The sequence below is a fragment of the Typopeltis vanoorti genome, chromosome 4 (assembly GCF_054136105.1).
Source record: "Typopeltis vanoorti isolate ZY-2024b chromosome 4, IOZ_Tvanoo_1.0, whole genome shotgun sequence".
Lineage (NCBI taxonomy): Eukaryota > Metazoa > Arthropoda > Arachnida > Uropygi > Thelyphonidae > Typopeltis > Typopeltis vanoorti.
The window spans coordinates 102,243,188-102,267,591 of NC_143552.1; the positions used below are offsets into that span (position 1 = coordinate 102,243,188).

Consider the following 24,404-nt stretch of genomic DNA (forward strand, 5'->3'; position numbering starts at 1 on the left):
CCTGTTGAGTGTTTTTTTTACTACTGTGCTGTCATTGATTGTTTTGCTTAGCAATTTTTCAAAGTAATTTCTCCACACACATCAAGGATATCTTTTTCTCCGGTTTTCATGTCACCTTTATCTTCTTTTTTAAAGGTGCTTAAGGGTCATAGCTGTATAACCAAGAGGAGACCTCCACATAGCCTTTAAAGGAATGTGGAGAACCGACCAGGACTTCTGACCTAATGTCCAATCCTTCCCTTCTCGTGATCCTGTTATCTGCCAGAATAGTGAACGAACAAGGATGGGCTGGCAATTTGGGATTTAGCCCAAATTGTATTCTTTTTGGCTTAAACCAAAATATAAAATGATGGAGTGTGCTATGAAGGTGGATATATTGCAACTAGATGTGACTAACTGATGAGAGAATAGAGGTTGATGAATTGGAGATGTTTACAATGTTGCAGAATCTTAATGCATATACAGCCATTTGATTAGAAAGGCCTGTCTAATAAAAGAATATGCAAGGGAAATGGAAGTTCCTCTCTTTTCTAAGAAGTAAAAGAGGCTTTAAGCAGAGTTAGCAAATTATAAGCTACTCAGTATCTCAGGTGTGGTGATTAAGGTATTCAAGAAGTTGGTAAACGGCAGAATTCAGAACTGGAATGACAGGATTGTGGTAAACTATAAGATGTAGCATGGTTTAGTGAAGGGTAGGCCTTTCCTTAATAATTTGCTCACTTTTTTGCAGTAGAGCCTGTGTAGCTCAGTGGATGTGGCGTTTGCATACCATGGCGCTTGGCTGCCCGAAGGAAGACTTGGTTTCAAGTCTAGTCGACGACTAGAGGAAATTTTTCTAAGCCTTTTTTCGACCAGTTCCCGAGTTAGTCAATCTCTGGCATGGGCAAGCGGGTTTTTCGTCCCGTAAACTCAAGAAAATCAACCGTAGAACCCACATTATTTCAGACATTGAATATATTGTATTAGGGTTAGGGACCACGAGATGGCGGCACATTTGAGCCGTCTCTCTTCACTGTGTACCGCTTAATTGGTGATAGCCTTGGGCCATCTATCTCTGCTTGGTACCAGTGGAGATTGAACTGCCCACTCAGTCTCCAAAAAGTTAGATACGGCTAAATGGCTTCGCCTACTCCCCGTATATGGGAATAAAAAAAGGCGTTAGCTGGTTTTTTTTTTTTTTTTCAGTAAAGTGACAATTGATATTGCTGGATTTGACAGGATGCCATATGGAACTCTGTGCATGAATTGGAGCAAATAAGGATGGATGTGAAGTTGGTGATTTTGATAAATGGATAGATATCAAAGAATAGTATATGATGAATTAAATTCTGGAGAAATATTCAGTTGCTATTGATGGTCAATGTAATTGAAACATAACAAACCTATGTGCAAACATCACTCAGAATTAATTAGACTGGATTTCTCTGCATTTAATCAGAGAGTTTATATTCACAGTATACCCAAGATTGTTAAAAACATTATATTCAGAAGAAATTACTAAAACAGTAAAGTCTATTTTGAATCACTGTTCACATAACTATAATCCATGAAGTAGGAAATTTTTTCCTCCCACTTTTTTGGAGGGAGGATAATATTACTTGTTTTAAAATTTATGATGATGCTGTTGCCCTTCTGAGCCAGGAGTTGATTTCTTCGATTCAAGTGTTAATGGAATAGGTCTAGGGTGTTGTTCTACTTATGGTGATGTTCATGGGGAAGGCAGCCACTCACCTTTTGTTTAAAGATTGCAAGAAGATGGTCAGTTGCCTCTATCTCGGTGAAGGGGTTGTGCTGTCTGCTCATGTGTCAAAGGTTAAAGTTGTATATCATTGCTTTTGCAGTAATAAAGAGATAGTTGCAGATTGTGTGGTTTCTTGACTGCCCTTGTATAAGGTTGAGGCATTCTTCTTCAAAACAGCTGCAGTTTCTTGAAATGAATGGATCAATTGGCTGTTAGCAGGGCACTCTAGATAGAAATTCCTGCCTGTTCTGGTTTGGTTTCAGAAGAGACAATTTTCTGGTTGACAAACTTAATCCTGATTTTAATCAAATCAGGATTAAATTTGTGTAGTTTAGTAGGGGTGGAAAGAGCATTGTGCCACATTCGCCACTGTATGTCTGCATTGAATTTGGTGGCTGATGAAGATATTTGCTGTGTCTGTTGGATTAGGTGTGCATATGCTTTATGAAGTTGATATAGAGATCCTGCATTATAGACTGGCAATATGGATAAAAAAAGGTTAACAGTTGCCAGTTTAATATGGACAAGTGTAAGGTAATTCACTTTGAAATTAATAGATCATAAGCTCTATCTTGATGAAACTGAACTACAGGAAATCGATGAGGCCAGGGATTTGGGGGGTTATTGTGGACAGGAGGTGATGTTTAGAAAGATTTTCAAATAACACTGGGTGTTGTTTAAACGAACGCACTGACAAGCAGGAATAGGGAGATTATTATTTCCCTTTATAAGGCTACAGTTCTTTGTGCAGATCTGGTTGCCAGGATTCCATGAAGATGAAACATCGGAGAGGATCCAGATGCAAGTGACCAAGATTGCAGTATATCTATGGAATGCTCCCCTTGAAAGTGGATTGAAGGTCTTCTGCAGGTTGCATCGACTATGTCAATAGGTGAAAAAGAAAGGACGTGATGGAAATGTTTAGCCATTAAAGGAGGTTTTATAGGATTGACGTGAAGACTTTCTTGCCATGTACTGTAAAACAAGGGCGCTAGGACTAGGTTTTATCCTTGGAGGGTGGTGAATGGGTTGCCAGGGGTGGTTGTGAGTGTTTCATTGGTGAATGTATTCAAGCAGAGGTATGATAACTATTATGTGAACTTGGACTTCATGGAGATGCCTGAGAAAATTATAATAATAATATGTAAAAGTACTGTATATATTTCTGCACCACCTTGGAGTTTCTCAGATAATAAAAATAGTATTTTAGTTTTGTTTTTCTGATCAAGAACTTCCAGATGTAAAAATTTATTTTATCGTAACTTAAAGCAGTATGATGTTTTGTTCAAATTATATGCCTGGGATGCAAACAAGCTCTTATGTATTTTATCTAAACTGCTAAAGGTAGTATTATCAAATTTTGGTTTCTTCACAATACTGCTCTTTGGTATAAACAACACCAGAGAAACAGCATAAATAAATAATTTATTGGGCTATAATACTTTAGTGAATTTCAGGCCAGGCTTTTCTTAGCTCAAATTGCAACTATGGTAAGACACAGAATACTCAGTTATATTTTTGCAGAAACAGTTCAGATTTAATGAAAAAGGACCTTATGTCCTATCAAGGCTCTGTAGGAACTGGTTAAAAATAGTTAATTCGAAGAAGTCTAAATGGGGATTACTTTCTCCCAGATCTTTAGCAGATTTATGCAGCCATAGTTATTGAGATTAGGAGAAGGTTTCGTAACTGATAGTGATTCTAAAAATAGTCTCTTGGGCCTATAGTGACTTCTCCACAGTACAGTTGTCTTCCATTTAATCCTGTGTGAAGGATACTCCTTCACACAGGATTAAATGGTCAAAACCACTTATCGTTACATTTACAAATTTGGTTTGTTAAACTCTTATCATAACAAGATGAAAGGCAAGCTCATTTTTTCAAGTTCATCAATACTTATGAATACTCTTGATTTCTTTTTGGTAGAACTTTTATGTAAAATTGAGTAATTCTGAATTTAATGATGCAACAAAAATATCTTATTCAGTGTAATTAAAATAAATGTAGTAATTTATGTATTATACAAATATCTATTAACTGAGTACCTTTCTTATAAATGAATTACAAAGTTTCAGAGCCACCTAGTTCTGGATTTTGCCTCTAGAGGCATGATAGCTTGTCTTTTCGTTTGCATTTTATGTTTTATATAATGTAATACAGATGTTTTATATAATGTTCCATTTATTCCATATAACTGTAGTATTTTGAAAAGCTTTTTTTTTCTTTTCTGGGTACATTATAGTATTCTTTTGCATACTATAATGTACCTCATGATCGCTCAGCTATTTTTCTTAAAGGGAAAATTTGATCTTAACAATCTTCCAGTTTCTTTTTTCCACAGCTTTCCTTAGCTTTTTCTCAAGTAAGCTGGTATAAACCTTACCAGGAAGACTCAGCAAGGAAATTCCTCTCTAATTCTCACATTCTTTTATTTCCCTTTTTTATATATAGGTACTTTGAGAGATTTTTTGATCAATGATATTGTTGCTGCATTGTGCAGGCACACACATGCACACAATTTGTTCACAAATGATGTGAAACGTTAGAGAGTTAATAATAGTGCATGTTATGGCTATTCAAGGAAGATTTGAATATGCTGCTGGAAAAGTAGGGAAATGAATGGGGATGTTGGTTTAACATAGCTAAATAGCTAAATGTCTGCACTAGATGAAGGGGAAGAAACAAGGGATTTTGAGGTGATGGTAGATAGAAATATGAAGTTGTTGCAAAGGTCATTATGAAGACACATAATATTAAAATTGTAATAACACACAAGAAACACTAAGTGAAAGAAACGAAATTAAACTATATGAATACTAAAGTCTTATGAGAGGCACCCTCTATGAGTGCTTTTAGTTAGCTGTAGATGTTGGGCAAGGGTCTTAAGAATTGAAATTTCCCAAATCTTGGGGAACTTAAGATTAGACTGTTTTTTTAAATCTGTTACTGATTCTAAAAAGAGACTTCCAAGTTTATATTTACTGTGGTGGAGCATGATAGTTTACTTTCATATAATTCTGTGCATGATATCAACATACCTTTGATACCATGCACAGAATTACTTAGTATCAATTACACCTCATATTAACACCCCCAACTCAGCTAAATCTGGATAAGATTCTGTAACACCTATTGAATAACGTGGATAAGAAGTGCAATTTTTTCTCACTATTTCATCCGCCTCAGCCATTAGGAAGGTTAAAGGCATGATCTGCTAGATCTGACTGACCATAGTTGTAGTGGCAGGTGTATTTTTTGTGATTATCTAGGCAAATGTTAGTAGATCTCCCAGTGTGACCATAATGTGATAAGTTGCAAGAATGAGGAACCTTGTAAACACCTGGAATGGAGAGGAGGAGGAAATGGATCTTTAGGAGAGAGCAGGAAAGGAAAGCCAGCTTCAAATGAGCTTCAAAAGTGGTGCAGACATTATATTTCTTTAAAGTTCTGGCTGTTTTTTTTTGAAGTGCCAGGGTATATGGAATAGTAATAGCATTGCTGCAGTCTTTATGTTGACAAGGGATCTGAGGGTGGAAGGGACAGATGATTATAGATCTTTTTTGCCATTGCAACCATTGGACAGGAAGGTTTGACAAATGAAAGGCAAGTTCCACTGTAAGGGAAGCATGGATAGAACAGAGGTTGGAGACTGTTGACAAGGGTTTTAATTACACCATATTTCTCACCCTTTCCCCCTTTCTGTTGAGAAAGGTAGATGGTGGGAATGTTTATTTATGTATATATCTATCTATCTATGTTGGTAGGTTTCTGTAAACCAAAAGAAAAGATTCCATTGGGCATACATGTGATCAGAGTATCTAAAAAAAAGCAAGCTGTTATTTTCTTTTTCAAAGTGAACTGGATTCTAATGTATCTGAGCCATGTTGCCAAATAGAGAATACATCATTAGTATATCTTCACCACAGAGAAGGTTTGAGACTGGAAGTATCAAGAGCATGTTTTTCAAAATGCTCCATATAGAAATTGGCTGGAGATTACAGAAAGCCTATGAAAGGCACCCTCTAACTGTTTATATAAGGTTGCCCTTCCAAGTGAAGTAACTAGTATGGATAGCAAAATTAAAGAGATCCATACTGTCAGTGAGGGAAAGCATTTTTCGGTAAATCTAGTGTAAGAAAGGGGAATATTTATAAATAAGGTTACATCAGAGCTCATCGTGATATCATCTGATCTTCCTTTTACCCTCTTTTACCTTGTGGTGTTGATGGTTTATTAATCATCAGACCTCAAACCGTTCACAGGATAAGGTGATCAGCCCTATGCCCCAGTGTATCCTATGTCCGTAGTGTTCAGCTCTCAAGACTGGTTTGCCTGATTTGTGGGATGATAAACTGGGGAAAAACCCTACTGTCCATGCCTAAGACCGGCTAACTTGGCTATGGCTGAGGAAGATCATTCAGCTCCTTGCATCTCCAAGAGGAATCAAACCTAGAACACTCCTTCCCTAGGCATATGGTTGCAAAGTGCACAGCCATAGGCTAACCGTGCGGACATTGTGATATCATGATTGTTTAAAACTAAATTCTGGATTAAGGATTTGAAATGTGCAGAATTTTTTATACAAGAAGTGGAATTAAAGTTCATAAACCCAATTATCCTCTCTCTCTCTCTCTCTTCATAGTAGATGCTACTGACTCCCCCCTCCTTTAACTGTGTAATTTAAAGGAGGGAAAGTCAGTAGCATCTATTATGAAAGAGAGAGGATAATTGGGTTTATGAATTTTTGGCAGTCCCTATGTCTGGGGGTTGAATGTAAAAGATTTAAGTTTTTTAGCAACTTCAGATGTTTCAACAACTCCAGAAGGCTTCTCAACATAAAGACTAAAGTAATGCCATTACTATCTGGGGCACTTCCGAAAAAATAGCCAGAACTTTGAAGATATATAATCTCTGCACTGCTTTTAAACCCCATTTGAAGCTGACTTCTCTTCTTTACTCTGATAAGGATCCACTTCCTTCCCCTTCTAAGTTCCTTGTTGTTGCAACTTATATTATGATCAGATGGGGAGATCTTCTGACATCTGCTGCCACAACTATGGTCGGTCAGGTCTAGCACACCATGCCTATATACCTTGCACAGAATTAGATGGAAGAAAACTATATTTCATCACAGTAAATACAAACTTGAAAGACTGTTTTTAGAATCTGTAGCAGATTTAAAAAATCAGCCTAATCTTAATAAATATGGTTGTGTTAAACTTTTCAAAATTTGGGAAACTTTAATTCAAAGGCCTCCCATCCAACATCTAAGGCTAGCCAACAACACCCATAGAGTGCACCCCTCATAAGACTTCAGTCTTCATGTGGTCTAATTTCATATCTTCTACTTATTGTTTCTTGGACGTTATTACAATTTTAACATTGCATTCCTGAAAAATTTTCTGTGACAGATGAGATGTTGAAATGATTAAATCTGCTGTTTAATTATTTCTCTTTGTGCTGTAGTTATTCCACTATATTGTATTATGAGTGTCAACCAGCACCTAAGCCTAAATACTTATCATGAAGACAGCTCAGAGGATTGCTGAAGCCTGAAAAGGATGGTTGTTATCAGAAATAAGAAAGTGGTTCCATTATATTACTGGAGATTTAAGATTTGAAGGAGAAAGTAACTTTGGATTCTTGCATTGTCCTCTGTCAGGTGTTTTTGATACCTACATGTTAATTAAGGACATGCATTTAAAAGTGTTTGACAGTGTTCCTCCATTTTGATTTGGCTAATAATGGAATAGAATTTCATATCTTGTATATCTTTCCCTAGGAGGAAGAACAGAATGGACACTGTCCACAATTCCCTGACATAGGAAAAATTCAAAGCAGATAAAAGCAAATCCTCGCAAAACCGGAAACCTGATGCATTCTTGCAGATTTGAGCCAAACATACATGTTATCAGTGTCCTTTTGCAGAAACACAAACTAATGTGCTTCTGTCTGCTAGAGTCATATTTGAAACCTGGCAAGGATACCACATTGTGGTACACTTCTTTTATTTGCAAGGACAGAATAGGATATGTACCTACCCATGGAGGAATCATCATCCCTGTGGTCAACCATCAGTTGCTATTTGTCTCTCAGTATGACCTCTTATTCCAATATGCAGCATCTGTCTACCATACAGTGCAGATATATACCAGAATGAACTTTATGATTTCATGTTGCAGTTACCACTCCTACAATCTCATTAGAATATTTAAATGGTCACAGCACTGTGGGATAGTGCAGCATTCTAACATCAAAACTCTTCCTATTGTTTAAATGGAAAATAGAAGATTACACCTATAGGAGTGATCATGTTCCCATGACATCCACTCTCTCTTACATGGGTAACCATGTATTCTGTTGGGAATACCATGCTGACTAGAACATCTTTTCATCTCTGATAGAATTTGATTTTGCAATGCTGAGCTCATTTTCTATTAATGAAGCATCGGTTGTTCAGTATAATGAAGATTGCAACAAGTGCAGTATCTAAAACATCAAGTTGGTTCTACATTTCCCCAAAATTAGTCATATCCGTGGAAGATACCCCAGGATTTTCTGAGAGATAATTACCTGACCCAACATGTAATGGGGGGACGTGAGGTTCAAGAGCACTAGATCAGATCATTAAATCAGAGAATTTAACACTAACTGATATAGCTACAGTACCTCCACTTAGAGAAAGTGAGTGTGTAATCTTGACCTGGGATATGATTGTCAAACGCGCAAAATTTTCTGTCAAGAAGGGATATATGTGGGATTACAAAGCAGATGATTATGACAAACTCAAAAATCATCTTTCAGCAGTATTACGGCATAAGAATTTGGAGGGAGATATGTTGGTGCATGGGAAGTGGTCAAGAGATGTTTGAAGAGAGCAGTATCTGAATATATACCTAGAGTCAGAATGATAAATAAGGTAAGAGTTAGATGGTTGAAAACTTCATTAAGCAGGAGTTGCACACAAAGAAAAGGTTGTGGAAGAATTATAAAGAAAAATGTGATCAGTATACTCATGAGCAGTATAAAGTACAAGTAAGAAGAGTGATCTGTATGGTAAGGAAGGCAAAAGATAGTTATGAGAGAAAGCTAACTAATGAGGCCAAAAAAAAAAACTTAGAAAGTTATTTTGCTATGTAGCAAGTAAAAGGAGGAATAACTATGGAAGGATGACTTTAAAATGTGCTGATGGTGGGAAGGTAACAGAACCAAACCAGTGTGCTTAAAGTATTGCAGAACCTCAATATCAACACAGCCAATGGATTAGATGGCACACTGCCCATATATTACAAAATGTACAAGGGAATTATCAGCTTCTCTGACGAAGCTGTTTAATATAAGCCTCAATACTGGGAACTACAAATGGAATGGAAAGAGGGCAAAATAGGGTCTATGCATAAAGGAGGCTCCAAGGCAGGAGTAGCAAATTATAGGCCAATCAGCATCTCGGGAGTGGTAGTTAAGGTACTGGAGAAATTGGTGAAAGACAGAATTCAGGACTGATTGAATAGGAATAGGATACTTTGACTATTAAATGTATCCTATTCTACAAGAATAGGACACTTTATAAGCGACAACATGGTTTTGTGAAATGTAGATCTTGCCTTAATAATTTGCTTACTTTTTATAATCAAGTAACAATGGAGTTGGATAAGGCTAATCAATGATATTGCTTGAATTTCACAAGATCCACATAGAACCGTATTGCATAAATTGGAGCAAATGGGGATGGATACGAATCTGGAGATTTGGATTAGAGAATGGCTGATGAACAGATATCAAAGAGTCGTTTATAGAGGTGTTGAGTCCAGAAGAAGGCAAGGGATCAGTGGTGTACCATAGGGCTAAGCACTTGATCCTTTCTTGATTAATTTATATTCAGTGATATAGGATCTGAAATATTCAGTTGTTTGCTGACAATGTTAAACTGGGAAGAGCAATGGTAAATGAAGATGATGTGCAGTTCTGCCAGGAAGATTTAAAGAGACTAGCGCTGTGAATAATGATAAATGTCTGCAGTTTAATGTGGCTTAGTGTAAGGTGGTACTCTCAGAAGAGGAATTATAAAAAAAAAGGTGATCAGTATCACAAGCTATGTACTATATTGATAGAACTGAACTACAGGAATTTGATGAAATTAGGACCTTGGGTATGAATGTTTAAAAGGAGTTGAACTTTAGAGGGCATATTGCAAAGCTAAGTAACCAAAAAAACACAACAGATTACATGGTTGTTGAAGAACACATTAGTAAGTAGGGATAGCAAGTTATTCCACAGCTATATTCCATTGTACAGTTTCTCCTTCTGCAGATTAGTAAAACATTCTACTCCATTAGTCTATCAGCTCTTTCAAACACACATCAAGCAGAATATACTCTGATTTTGTTCGTTTCAAAAATCAGTGTCTCTAGTGAAGTCTACTACTGCTGCTGCTGCTATCCTCCCAGAACAGTGTAATATCTAATATATCTGAATATACCAGCTATACTGCTCAGCTGCATGCAAAATTGAAATGCTACCAAAAGTATATTATTTATACCAGTGTTTCTTAAACTGTATTCACAGAACCCTAGGATTCTGTGAAAACTTATAGGAAGACCAGTTGTAAATATTTGCTAGAGTAGGCAAATGTTTACAACTGGTATTTGATGTAGTTTCTGAAAAAAAAAAAAAAAAAAAACTTGGATGAATGGGGAAGACAAAAATATTTATTAAATTGACTTAGTTATGCTACTTCATTATGTGTAATATCATGTATCATATGATCAGGTGCAAAAATTCACGATATTAATCACTCCATCTTGCAAAAAAGGTAAGTCAAAGGAAAGATTGTCTTAGTTGGTACAAATGATTTCAGAGGTGAGAAGTATTTTTGAGGGAGGCTGTAAAGGAGTTGTTGGAAGAAGCAAAACTGAAGAGCGAGAAGGTGAAGATTGCAAGTCTCCTACCACACTATGATAGAGGTGAGCTGAGGAGGAGGAGGAGGGGGGGGGGGTGTTGGTAGCCAATGAATCTGTATGAAGGAATGATGTAGGATTTGTTGATCTGTGTTTGACAGAAAGGAGGATTTGAACATTATTGATGGACTGCATCTAAATGGTTTTGGTTTAAGGTGTCTGCAGTGAGCTTTGTTCACCAAGCATGCTGAAGCACAAATTCAAGGAAACTTAAGCAATTAGAGTGGAAGTAAGTGAGTTTGTGTGATGGCACCATGAGGTGAGTGAATGTGAGAATGACCAAGTGTGGAATCTAGTCTCTCTCAAGCAAAAATATTGAATAGGGGTAGTCAATTCAGGAAGTAAAGGTGATTGTGGAAGTAAAGGGATGCTGCAATTTCTATATACTAATGCCAGAACTATCAGGAATAAGGAGGAGTTTTTGGCACTGGTTAGTGCAACCTTGCCAAAAATTATTATATATATAAAGGCATTAGTGAGACTTGGCTAACAGCAGGTGATGTAGTTACATGGAATTGAACGTGAAGAGTTTATTATTTTCAGGGAATATAGAGAAAGGTAGGATGGGGGAAGGAGTATCAGCAGATGAATTGCAACCAAAACGAATAGGTGACAGACAGGAGGGTGGCTGTTCATTTGGAACAATCTCATGTGAGATTAAGGCCAGTAAGACATTAATATACAGTTGATTGTTGCTATAGGTTAGGAAGTTCCACAGGTGATCTGGAAGACATGCATCATCAAATTAAAACAATGAGTACAGGTCGAGTGATTATTATGGGGGACTTCAATTATGCTGGTATAGACTGGAAGGAAGAAATATCATATGGCAGGAAGGAAATGGAATTTATACACCTGCTAAGAAAAAATTGCTTAATGTAGCATGTGATAGTAGGGACTAAGGATGGGAGGGTATTGGATCAGATGCAGTCTATCACATTGACGGTACTGGATTGCAAGCATTTGATGAAACTAGGTATCTGATGATAATGATGAACAAAGAGTTGAATTTCAGGGAGCATATTGTAAATATTGGTAAAATACCCAAAGGATTACTTGGATGTTGAAAAACGCTAACAAGTAAAGATAGAGGGGTTATTATCCCTCTTTACAAGGCTGTGATATAGCTGCATCTTGACTATTGTACACAGATTTGGTCACCTGAGTTTGGTGACCAAATCTGTGTGCAATAGTCAATCTCTGGATAAACTCTACCAGGAGGTGGTAGAGAGGATCCAGAGATGAGTAATGAAGATGTTGGCAGGTCTTGAGGAAAGCTTCTTATTAGGATAGATTGATGTGTGGGTGCTAAGTTTAGTTGATAGGCAGAGAAGAGAGGACATCATAGAACCTTAAGTTACTAAATGGATTCTATAAGATTGACACAACTCTTTCAATATATGAAAAATGGAGAACTAGGGATCATTCTCTGGAAGTTGTGTGAGGGTGTGCAGACTAGATTTTTTTTTTTTTGCTAGGAGAGTGGTGATTGAGTGGAATGAATTGCCAAAAGTAGTGAGTGCTTTGACAATGAATAAGTTTAGGGAGAAGTATAATAGGTATTGTGTGTATAAAGGATAATGTCAGTCTCCTGCAATGAGTCTTCTGACTCCATGGAAAACCCATGTAATAATAATTATATTGACTGTATCATTCTCCAAGTCCTCAGTTTTAAGTGAGGTCTTTTGATAAGCATAATCTTTTAAAATACTTCAAATAAAAATCATGCGTTGACAGATCAGAATGATTGGGAGGTCAAAGTCCTTTAACTTTGCACAAGAAATATATAAAGCTCAGTCATGCATCTGTTGAATATGTACTTCCAGAATTGAAGTGATGAAGATAAAACAAATAAAAATTTTGAGTTTTCTTTTGAAAAACAAAAAATATTTAACTTACTAGTGGATTGGCCAATTAAAAAGAAGGAGTATAATGCATTTCCTAGACACAGCACACACCAAATACCCAGTTATAATCATTTAAGAAATTTGGTAGAATTCATTTGGCATTAATTTGAGTCTTGTAGAAGTACCTTTCTTCAAGACTCAAATCATAAAATTTAATCAATTTGCTTCCAGTGATAAATCTTAATATACCACTTCAGTATTCAAAGATAACTATTTTATCTCTGAATAGTGAGGTGGTTACATATTTACTTATTTTTAATTTGAGAATTGTATGCACATGTGATGTTGTCATTATATATGATGTATTAGTTTTATTGGATATATATTAAAATTTGAGTGTGTGTATATGTATATATGTATGTATATATATATATATATATATATATATATATATATATATACACATACACACACAGCCTTATATAATTTTTTTTCAGTTGCTTTCTATCATTACTTATCATCGCAGCAGTTCTCTGGAAAATAAAACTAAAATACGACTTATACAGGAGAAGACAGGTAAATTATATTCGGTACTGGCTCTGTGTAATTATTATATTATTTCTGCCTAACATGAGTATAAGCAAAATAAGTAAACAACTTTAAGATTTATTTGATTACATATAAGTTTATTTATTATCAGTGTAATAATTATTGTATGTATACCTTTAGCAACAGTTTGTAGAAATGGAACAGTTAGCCCTTCGACCATTTGCTAGTGTTGTTGCTGAAATAGAAAAAGCATCTGAGATAAATTCCAGTCATGTTGGCAATAATGAAAGCAAAAAGAAGGTATGCTTAAAAATTAAAGGCTTCTATTAATTTGTAATACATAATGCTTATATTTAAGGCTGAAATATACACTTTTATATTCACAAACTGAATATGAAATTTCCATAGAAACTGAAATTTGCAGCATTTTACATAGTGCCTTACTACTAACTAGAACCTCTGTAGAAAACTCTTTGAATTCTTAGTTGATCATTTACATATATTATTATCATTTTCTCATGCATCTCCTTGGAGTTGGACTTATCTCAGGAGGCCTAATATAATCATTCATTTTAAAAATTTTATGGAATTTACAATCGTGTTAAAAAAACTTTTTTTATTATCCCGACATTTCGATCTTCACATCAAGATCATCATCTGGAGCATACATAAATATACAGGACAAGCTGAGTTACATCATTAACTGTAAGCTAGAGAAACAATGATTTGATCACATGTTATTCTACTGGCGTGACCTCTGGTGGAAAAAAAAAAACAGAAAAATATCAAGCTAAATTCTATTTTTCAATGACAGGAATAAATGGTTTTCTTTCAGAAACAATTGGTGTCCTATTTTTAGTATTACAATTCTTATTTTTGATTTACAATACTGGATTTTCTACAGTCCTGCTTATAGTTGTTCTTAGTGAGGAAGGTCGAATATATGCCTTCCATATGTTTGGGATTTTTAGACCATATCATTATTGTTCAGGTTGGGGTGGTTGATAATAATCTTACAGGCTTCCTTGAATTTCCGTTCATACCATGTTTTAGTGTGATGTAGACAGCTGGTGGTTTTCCAGTCAATTCTGTGTAACGTATTCAGGGCATGATCATTCATTGATCCTGGAGTATACCGGATTTATTGTACTTGCAACATGCCATATATAGGAGAAACAGGATGCACAATTCCTATTAGACAAAAGGAACATAAACGACACATTAAATATAATAATTATGGTGAAGCTGGCCTTTCTGATCATGCCCTGAATACCTTACACAGAATTGATTGGAAAACCATCAGCTGTCTACATCACACTAAAACATGGTATGAACAGAAATTCAAGGAAGCCTGTGAGATTATTATCAGCCACCCCAATCTGAACAATAATGATGGTCTAAAAATTCCAAATATATGGAAGGTATATATTCGACCTTCCTCACTAAGAACAACTATAAACAGGACTGTAGAAAATCCAGTATTGTAAATCAAAAATAAGAATTGTAATACTAAAAATAGGACACCAATTGTTTCTGAAAGAAAACCATCTAAAAGAATGTTTATTCCTGTCATTGAAAAATAGAATTTAGCTTGATGTATTTTTTATTTTTTCTTCACCAGAGGTCACGCCAGTAGAATAACATGTGATCAAATTATTGTTTCTCTAGCTTACAGTTAATGATGTAACTCAGCTTGTCCTGTATATTTATGTGCGCTCCAGATGATGATCTTGATGTGAAGATCGAAACGTCGGGATAATAAAAAAAGTTTTTTAACACAGTTGTAAATTCCATAAAATTTTTAAAATGAATGCTGATCACTGTGTAACCCTAAAAGAAAGGACTAATATAATCATTGTTCATGTAATACTTATCACACCTCTTTCTCTGAGCATATTAACCAATGAAGTGCTCATAACTCATTCACCAGCCTTCTGAAAACCCCTACTGCTCATCCCCCCTCCCTTTCCAAGCAAAAAGGGAAAAAAAACAGAAATCTAGTCCTAACGCTATTGCTAACCACATTTATACACAATTTTATGGGTATCTGACCCTTTATTCTCTCCCTCCCTGCCATGTATTGAAAAAGTTTTTGGTATCGATTCTATAAAATCCCTTTAACATGTTTGCATTAGGCAGTGTCTGCACACATGTAAACCACTTGTGAGAACTAGCTTTATTGTATGTATGCCACTTCCACATCTGGCAGCTGCATTTTCACAAAGCTTATATGCCACATTAGTTGCAACTTTTTTTTTGGTAGGATTTTATATGTAATATTAGCACTTGTGAAATGTCTTGATGATATCGAATGTCTGAAATCTAATTCAAACTGATTTCAAGTTATGTATTATATATATATTCTCAAATGCATCTTTTAGCTTTACATAAATTGTGCACTTTCTGTACCCAATGAATGCATTATAAACAGCTGTTATAAGTAATTTCTGGAACTGAAAATTTGAAAGAGGATGTTAGGACAAATGTGTTTAGTTTGCTACAATAAACTGCTGCGTGTATGCATGAAGCATATGGTCTATGGGAGAGGAATGTTTTTCATTATGAAGTGTCATTCCAATTATCTCTAATTACAATAATTATTGCAAAATATAGTACCATGACTGTAAAATGTCCTTGTACTCTATTTAGCACTACACTAAAGCAAATTGTTTTTCTTGCTTCTGTAGTATAGCATTTGTTAAGGTTGGAAGGTTTTTCACAGTATAGGAACATTTTTATACTAGTCTTCAGAAACAACAGACATAGTAAAAATTGATCTATTCCTGAATAAAAATCAATACTTCTACATTATGAGAAGTGGTTGATCTATAACAAAATACTAGTATACACAAAATATCTATGCTTGATAAGACAGAAGAACTGCTCACAAGAAATTAACACACACATGCACACACACACAGTGGTGGTTCAGAATTGCGCATACAAACTTTGAGCAGAGGTAGAGAACATCAAAATCAACCATATTCACATTGAAAAACATGACCGGAAACGCCATTGGAAGGTACTAACAGGGACACAGTAAGTAGTGTAAAAAACTTGATTAGGCATAGCCGAATAGTTGGATTCATAATATGGTTTCACATCAGGTGCTCAAAGTTACAACCATTAGCAGTGATGCATGCCTGACATTGACGACGCATTGATTGTCGTACATTTTCGAAAAACCTGGAGTTTTCCTGATATTAGCAGTGCCGATGGCGATTCTTGCCACAAGATTCATGTCAGAGGCAATAGCCATTTCATACACCATGGCTTTAAGGGTCCCTCACAGAAAGAAATCAATGCTTGATAAATCAGGTAAGCATGGGGGCCATGTGATGAGTCTGCCACGCCCAATCCATCAAGCCCCAAAGGACCTGTCCAAATACTGACACACAGAAATGCGAAAATGGGCTGGAGTCCCATTGCGTTGGGACCACATCTGCCGACACACAGTCATTGGAACGTCGTTCAGTAAATCCAGCAAAAATTCTTCCAGAAAGGTCCGATACTTCTGGGAGTCCAGTCGGGGTGTTAACAGGTATGGGCCGACTAAACAGTCAGTGACAATACTTGCCCACGCATTAATGGCGAAGCATTGTTGTGCAGCATGTGATCGCACACCTTGTGGATTCTCATGGGCCCACACAAGCATTCTGGTGATTGAAGACCCCTTCACGGTAAATGAAGCTTCATCCGTGAACAAAACATGTTTGAAAATCCAGCTCTATGGCACTTTTCTGCAGAAACCACTGCGCGAATTCCACACGTCGAGGATAATCTTCAGCCATCAGTAACTGGACCCGTTGCAGATGAAATGGATGTAAGGACTCAGAGTGCAAAAATATGCAATACGCTGGATCGAGATATTCCTATAGCAGAGGCAACGGCACGTGTGCTTGTCTCTGGATTATTGTCCATCGCATGCAACATCTCCTCTTCCATGGCGGGATTTCGTGTCAATCGTGGCCACCCACTATCATGCCTGCGATCCCTGAATGATACATAGTCACACAAATTCTGATGCAAATACGCAAACATTTCATGATTCGGAACACGTCTGTTTGGGTACCTTTCGCAATACATTTGTACAGCGACTTGTCCATTACCGTCAGCTAACCCGTAAACGAGGTGCATGTCTGCCATCTCAGCATTCATGAAACGATGCATGTTCTTTGTAGGACGTCGAAAGCTTGAATGAAGATTGCTCACCTGAAGTGCTGCCAAACAGCGCCACCTATCAATTTTGGCTGGCGTTTCCAGTCATGCTTTCAGATGTGAATATGGTTGATTTTGATGTTCTCTACCTCCCCTCAAAGTTTTTGCATGGAATTTTGAACCACCCTGTATACATATATTATTATTATTATTAACAGAGACTTCCAGGGAGTCAGGGACTCATCGAGAGAGAGACCACATACTACACGCACCAGCTATCATACTTATTCTTGAGTTCGATCACACTGTTCGCCATCACAACATCCAATTGCAATCCATTCCAATCATGCACCACCACCTATGAGAGAAAAATCCCCCCCCCCCCACTTCTTAGTGGCATTCATTATTAGCATCCAAGGATGTCCTCTTGTCCTTTTTCCACCCACCATAAATTGAAAAATTCCATCAATTGAAATCCTGCATGACCCTTTCAGAAGTTTGTAAGTCTCAATCATATCACCCCTCTTTCTCCTGTTTGCTGGTGTCTGCAGTCTATAAATTCTCAATCTGTCTTCATAATCAGTATTCCACAATCCTGATATCATTTTAACACACTCCTTTGTACTCTCTCCAATATATCAGAATCACAACAGAAACCTGTGCACAGTAGTCCAAGTGAGGTCTTATCAAAGCTTTGTAAAAATGCAAAATGGCATCTTTATCTTTGCATGTTCAAGTTCGGCACTGCACTTATCTTTTGAGTTGTATTCACAATCTTAGAAAAACTACATACACATTAGTCCCCAACACATATTTGGTTACAGTCAAAAACCATCCTGATATGATGCATATCCTTCAAAACCAAAGCACAAAATTTTTGTGGGCCACAGTGTTTTTTCTCTCATCCCACCAGATATGGTGATGGTGAGATAGTGTTGATTGCTCTGTAATGAATATTAATAACTTATGTTTCTATCATGCTCCCCTTTTTTTTGCATATTAATTAGTCTTGGAAGCCCATGGAACCTTCAGTTTATTCTCATATAGAGCATTCCATAGGTCACCAGAAACAGTGACTGCAATCATGTCACCTGTTTCTGCATCTTCTCCATCGTCTTCCCATAGAATCCAGGCAACTGGATCTGCATTTAGTAGTCTAATGCCATTTTGGTCACTGTACCATCTGCCAGCTACTGCTGCAGTCTCAAGCTCAAGTTTTGTCTTTTAAAAGGTCTGTATTAGGCTGTTTCTCATTGTTGCTGCCTTCTCATTCACCTGACCTTCCACCATTTCTTTCCATAATGTTTGTCACTTCACTCTTCTGCTTTTGACACAACCCACACTTCAGGCATTCACTACAGAACACTTTTGCATACTCTTTTGCTTTCAAAACAACTCGTTTGCCCAATGAGTATGGTGTGCATGCATGCGCACATACACACAACATTATACAACATTCTTTTTGTTGAACACTTTAAAGATGTATTAATGACAATTAAATTGGAAGTGTGTGGTGCTGTCAACTGAAGGAGAATAATTCCATCTGCATTAATAGATATCAAGAATAAAATAGTTAATAAAATATTTTTAAATTTAAACAATTAATTAGTTACAATTTATGAAGCGATAAATTGTGAGTATTAGGACAACTTGCCAAAATTAGAGTTTAAGGTAATTGTTTTTGTTAAGGTTGGGATTGTGAATGTGTTTTTCACAGCTTTCTTTGTATAGTCTTTCCAGAAATAAATAGCTTTTGTGTAATACTTTGGTATTGTTCCACTGAATTCTGTGTTTTGTAGATTAAGGTATGGTTTCCTGAACCAGATTTATTGGACTCCTTAAGTGAAATATATTCTTGATGATCTTCAGGATGAATTTGTGCAGAATAACCAATCTCTCTGTTATAATAGAGATAGTTTTTATAACATAAAAAGCCTCAAGAGCAGAGAATTCTGTAAACTCCAGGATAAGAGAAAGGAGGATATTTGTCTTTTGGGGAGAGATAAAGAAGGTATTTAGTTTGCAAACTGAATGGGAAAACTTTGTTGTTCCATAGTTTTATGCAGCCTCCTTCGATTATTTTATAATATTGATTATAAAATAATCTATATTAGTCATAACATTCTCTTCTTGTTCACACTCATTAGGTCAATCTGGTGAAGAAGTCTTTTCCAAAAGTCTTTTAACATATGACCTTCTTCTTGAGGAGGGTTAAGATGAAGGCCATAATAATTGATTATTTTATCTATAGTTTTTGTATTATAACCATTAGAGTTAAAGATAGTTCTGATAATAGACAGTTCCTGATTTAGAAGGGAATCCATTGAGCACATTCTATGAGCTTTGTTGACTAGAGATTTGACTATACCATATTTCTGACAAGGGTGAAGATGTGGGTTAGAATCAATGTATTTGCCATTATGAGTTTGGTTTTCTGTATACTGAGAACTATAGACTTCCAGTTAACATTGAATGAGAACATCTAAAAAAAGAAGACAGTTGTTAATTCCTACTTCTAAGGTAAATTTGATTCTTGGTTGTATGAATTAGTTTTCTCCAATTCATGTAAAAGGAGTTTCAGTTTCATACAGCAAAAACATCAGCATATCTGTACCAAATGATTGTATAGGTGAAAAAAAACGTTGATAGTGTGTTGTTCAAAATGTTCCATTTTGAACAACAACAAAGTAATTAGCTAGAATAGAGGAAATGCATTTTAACTCACATATCCCCCTTGTCAAAAATATAGTGTAGTGAAATCTCTAGTCAACAGAACTCATAAAATATGTTCAACAGATTTTCTTCTAAGCAAGGAACTGTCTGTTATCAAAGTTACCTTTAATTCTAATGGTTATAATATAAAAACTATCAATAAAATAATCAATAATTATGGCCTTCATCTTAACCCTTCTCAAGAAGTTTCCAGAATTTGTCTTCCATATATTCGTTGATATTGAAGGTTCATGTGATAGACATCTAGAAACTTCTGAATGGATGTTATAGTATATTGTCTAAAATTTTTCATTATATGAAAGTTAGGGAGAGAACACAGTTGTAGTTATGAAAGAGTTAACAGCTAGATTTTTCTTTCACGGAGCAGGGGAGGGGGTAAGTGGAATAGTTTGCCTATTGAAGTACTGAGTACATCTAGTGTTAATGAGTTTAAGGGAAGGTATGGCAGCTGGTTTGGGTGATGTGCAGCCTCCTTTGATGAGTCCTTGACTCCCTGGAAAAGTCTCAGATAATAATTCTATTAAATAGAATTGCACAATTTTTGGATGATATACTGCCATATGAACAAGCAAGATTCTCTGCAATAGATCATATTCATAATGTTAATAATTATAGAAAAAGCCACGAATATAATCTTCTTGCATATTTAGTGTGTATAGATTTTGAAAAAAAAAAAAAACCTTTGATTTGCTGAAATAATAAACAACTTAAAACAATAAGTGATGCCAGCAAAGTATATCAGATTATTAAAAACTGTATATCAAAACTCAATAGTCAGTATAAAGTTAGAACATCAGGGAAAGGAATTTGGTATCAGGAGAGGAGTAAAGCAAGAAGGTCCTATATCACCCAAATTCTTTTCTGATACATAGAAGAACTCTTTAAGAATTCTCATGGGAAAACTATGGAATTATCATCAATGGGATATTAATATGTACAAGTCTGTTTCTGAGAGCTCTAACCATAAAGAACATCACTTACATTCTTTATAGAAAAAAAACAAAATGTGCCTGGTCTAGCTCAAAATGGAGTCAGCACTCTCCACAGATTCTTTTGGTTGACAACCAATCTTTTACATGTACTGATGACATTTTAAATTTGAGCACTTAATCAAAGAGAATTCGAACACACTACTAATTGCCTAACTTGAACCAAAATAGCATGTTTCCGTACAAGAAATATGGGAAAAACTGATCCTTATTAATCATAAACTCTAATTATTGATGCTTAATATTATTTACTTAGATTTAGATATAATCTGTATAAATAAAATTAAATGTTAGCAATCAGTGCGTTTAGTTAGAGAATATTAAGATAATTGGATCCAGCGAAGGAGGATGAAGTACGAGGATTGTTCGATAAGTCCATGCAAAAATGAAGAAAACATAATTTTTTTGGGACAAACGTTTTTTATTTTTCAACATAGTCTCCTTTGAGGTCTATACACTTAGTTCAATGATGCTCGAGTTTTTTTGATCCTTTGATCCCGTCCATATAGTATGATTTGTCCAACATTTCAAAAAGACAGTTGTTTCGGCAATCACCTTATCGTTTGATGAAAATCTCTTTCCTGCCACCCATTTTTTTCATGTTTTTTGGAAACAGACAGTAGTCCGAGGGAGCCAAATCTGGAGTGTGTGTGTAGGGGGGGAGATAGGACTTCATAGCATAAATCAAACAATTTTGCAGTCACAATTGCAGAAGAGTGCATTGTCGTGGTGAAAAAGAATCTTCTTTTTCACCAAGTGTGGTCATTTTTCCTTTATTTCATTATTTAAACGATCCAGCAAAGACCATAATATACTCCAGTAATTGTTTTGCCCTTTTCCAAGAAGTCTATGAAGATTATACTATGACCATCCCAGAAGATGGTGGCCATAACCTTTCGTGCTGAAGGAACGGTTTTCGCTTTCTTTGATGCAAATTCCCCCACTCGAAAGCCATTGTTTTGGCTGTTCCTTGGTCTCAGGGTGGTAGTGATGAATCCATGTTTCATCCACTGTTACAAAATGATGCAAAAATTCCTCTGGATTCTGTTGAAACAGCTTCAAGCTGTCCTTGCAACAGTTCACATACTGATGGTTTTGATACAGTGTGAGAAACATGGCACCCATCTTGCGGATAGTTTTCTCACATGTAATTGTTCATGTAAAATATTATATACGCAGTCATTTGAGATGCCCACAGCCTTAGCAATTTCACGCATCTTCACTTTTCTATCACCCATCATCATATCATGGATTTTTTCAATAATTTCTGAGTAGTGACCTCAAAAAGGTGTCCAGAACATTCAGCATTACTTGTGCTCATATGGCCACTTCGAAAGTTATTAAACCACTTATAAAACATTCTAATCGAAGGTGTAGACTCACCATAATGTTTATCAAGCTTAGTTTTGGGTTCCTGAGTCGTATTGCCTTTCAAAAAGTAATGTTTAATCACTACACGAAATTCTTTCTCATCGATTTTTTACAAATCACTGTACTTGATTGATTCAAATGAACTCCAAACACAGAGTAATAGATCTATCTGATCTATTACTCTGCAATCATAAAAATACTTGCTTGATCAAAATCTTTTAAATAGTTTCTGTATTTCCCATTAATAAAATTTGTTTATATCTTGCAGGTTTATCCCACTCCTGTAGCACTTGAGCCTTGTTTTCAAGGAAAAGCAGCTGTATTGTCCTTAGTGGTAAGACTTCCTACTGGTGGGGCTGAATACACCCCAACTGGACCTTCAGGACTGGCTATAGCAAGTGTTTTAGTATCATTAGGAACTTTGCAAAATAGTATTACTAAAGAAAATGGAGAAATTAGTGTGTGGAAGACAAGACCCAATTAATATTGTTTTCTTTTATTTGTCAAATAACAAACAACTTCTCAGGGGTCTACTGTTGCTAAGATATAAACTGTATGGACAAGACTAACTCAGCTTTTTTTTTTTCTCTCTCATAAATGCACTTATTTTTCTTCAGCCAATTGTAATTATTTTCTAAATTGGTACTTTATAACAGTTTGTTACATTTTGTTCTTCTTTTGTTTCTTACCTTACCAGTATCACGTATAAAATTATTAAGTTTTCAAACTCTTCCGTATGGTTTGAGCAAATTATCTTTGTTTTATCATTTTAATCTCACTTATGTTGGACCTAGTCATGAGCCACAAAAGCGGTTATGTGGTTGTGATAGTTTTATGATAATTTTATTCTTTAGTAAATAAAAACTAAACAAAATCACTGCACTTTTTTTTTAAAATACAGATAATGGTATTGCCCTAAGAGAGTAAAAACTGTTATTGCCAGATAAGATCACATAGAATTGTGTAAATTAATATAATTATATCAAACCAGAAACATACTTTGTTTTGTATAATTAATGTACAGTAATTTTTAAATACATTAGTTAAATTTACCATTTTGTACTTAATATATATTAGTGTTTTTCAAACAGTATTTTTCCCCAATTTTCTTTTTATATATATTTTCCTTTTATAAATCATATTTATAAATATGATAAGAAGATAGAGCTAAAGGTTTCACACTAATTTTTTGTTATATGAATTCAGGTTTTAATATACCATCTGTTAATGTAAATAAGTTTAAAAGATAAATATATGATTGCATAAGGTTGAATTATAGCAGTGTTTCGTTTATTAAAAAATGTTGTCTTTCATTGTATTCATTATCATCAAGATATCGAAGTACCTTAGATTAAACTTCTTTTTTTTTTTAAGTTTATATGTTTACAGCAGTATTGAGCTTATCTTTTACATTGATATTTTCCCAAATTAGGTGCTATATTTTAGGTGGCTTAGTAAGTTATAAAAACTCAAAGTATACAGCTGAACATATCTGAATATTGATATTACTGTTTGGCTTTAGGTGCTTGTGAATTTGGTGTATAGCCTAACTAAACTTGATATCACTTATTTTTTGTTTATTCATGTGTTCATCTATCTTTGTTCTCACAATATTAGTTGTTGTGTTATTTCTGAATTTTTCAGACATTCTAATTCTAGTATTTAATTTTTGAATGAACATATTTTTAATATCTAGAAATTTTAGTTTTAAGAGAGGGGGGAAGGAAGTAACTCAGAATATATTTTTGTATCAGTCCTTAGCAAGAACTTATGTTTGTATAAGTTTGTATACATAAAGAGTTCACTAATAAGTTTGTTTCAAGAGTATTTGTGAAAAATATATAGTTATCTTTAGATGGATTAGTATTTGAAGAAGACTTAGAAAATACTCATGATGTAAAATTTAACCTAGTGCCATGTTTAAGTATTTTTTATTTTATTTAATTTCTTTCTTTATTTATTTTTGAAGTTTAATATTATGATTTTTTAAGTGGATAACTTCATAAAAATAGACAATAAAAGCAATGGATTTTTCAAAACCTAAATAATGAATACGTAT

General features: G+C 35.2%; 1 protein-coding gene across 2 annotated transcripts in view; it reads left to right on the plus strand.

Moving 5' to 3' along the window:
• The window catches only part of LOC150107557 (attractin-like protein 1), a 355,255-nt gene extending 331,186 nt beyond the window's left edge, over positions 1 to 24,069 (plus strand). Inside the window, exons 22-24 of one of the 2 annotated variants that reach the window (XM_090391383.1) lie at positions 13,043 to 13,121; positions 13,275 to 13,394; positions 22,614 to 24,069. In XM_090391383.1, coding sequence (XP_090247509.1) covers positions 13,043 to 13,121; positions 13,275 to 13,394; positions 22,614 to 22,829 — 415 coding nt within the window. In that variant the 3' untranslated portion in view covers positions 22,830 to 24,069. Of the gene's footprint in view, positions 1 to 13,021; positions 13,122 to 13,274; positions 13,395 to 22,613 lie in introns of those variants that run through there. The other variant, XR_016548201.1, reaches the window with a different exon arrangement.
• The last annotated feature ends 335 nt before the right edge of the window (positions 24,070 to 24,404 follow it).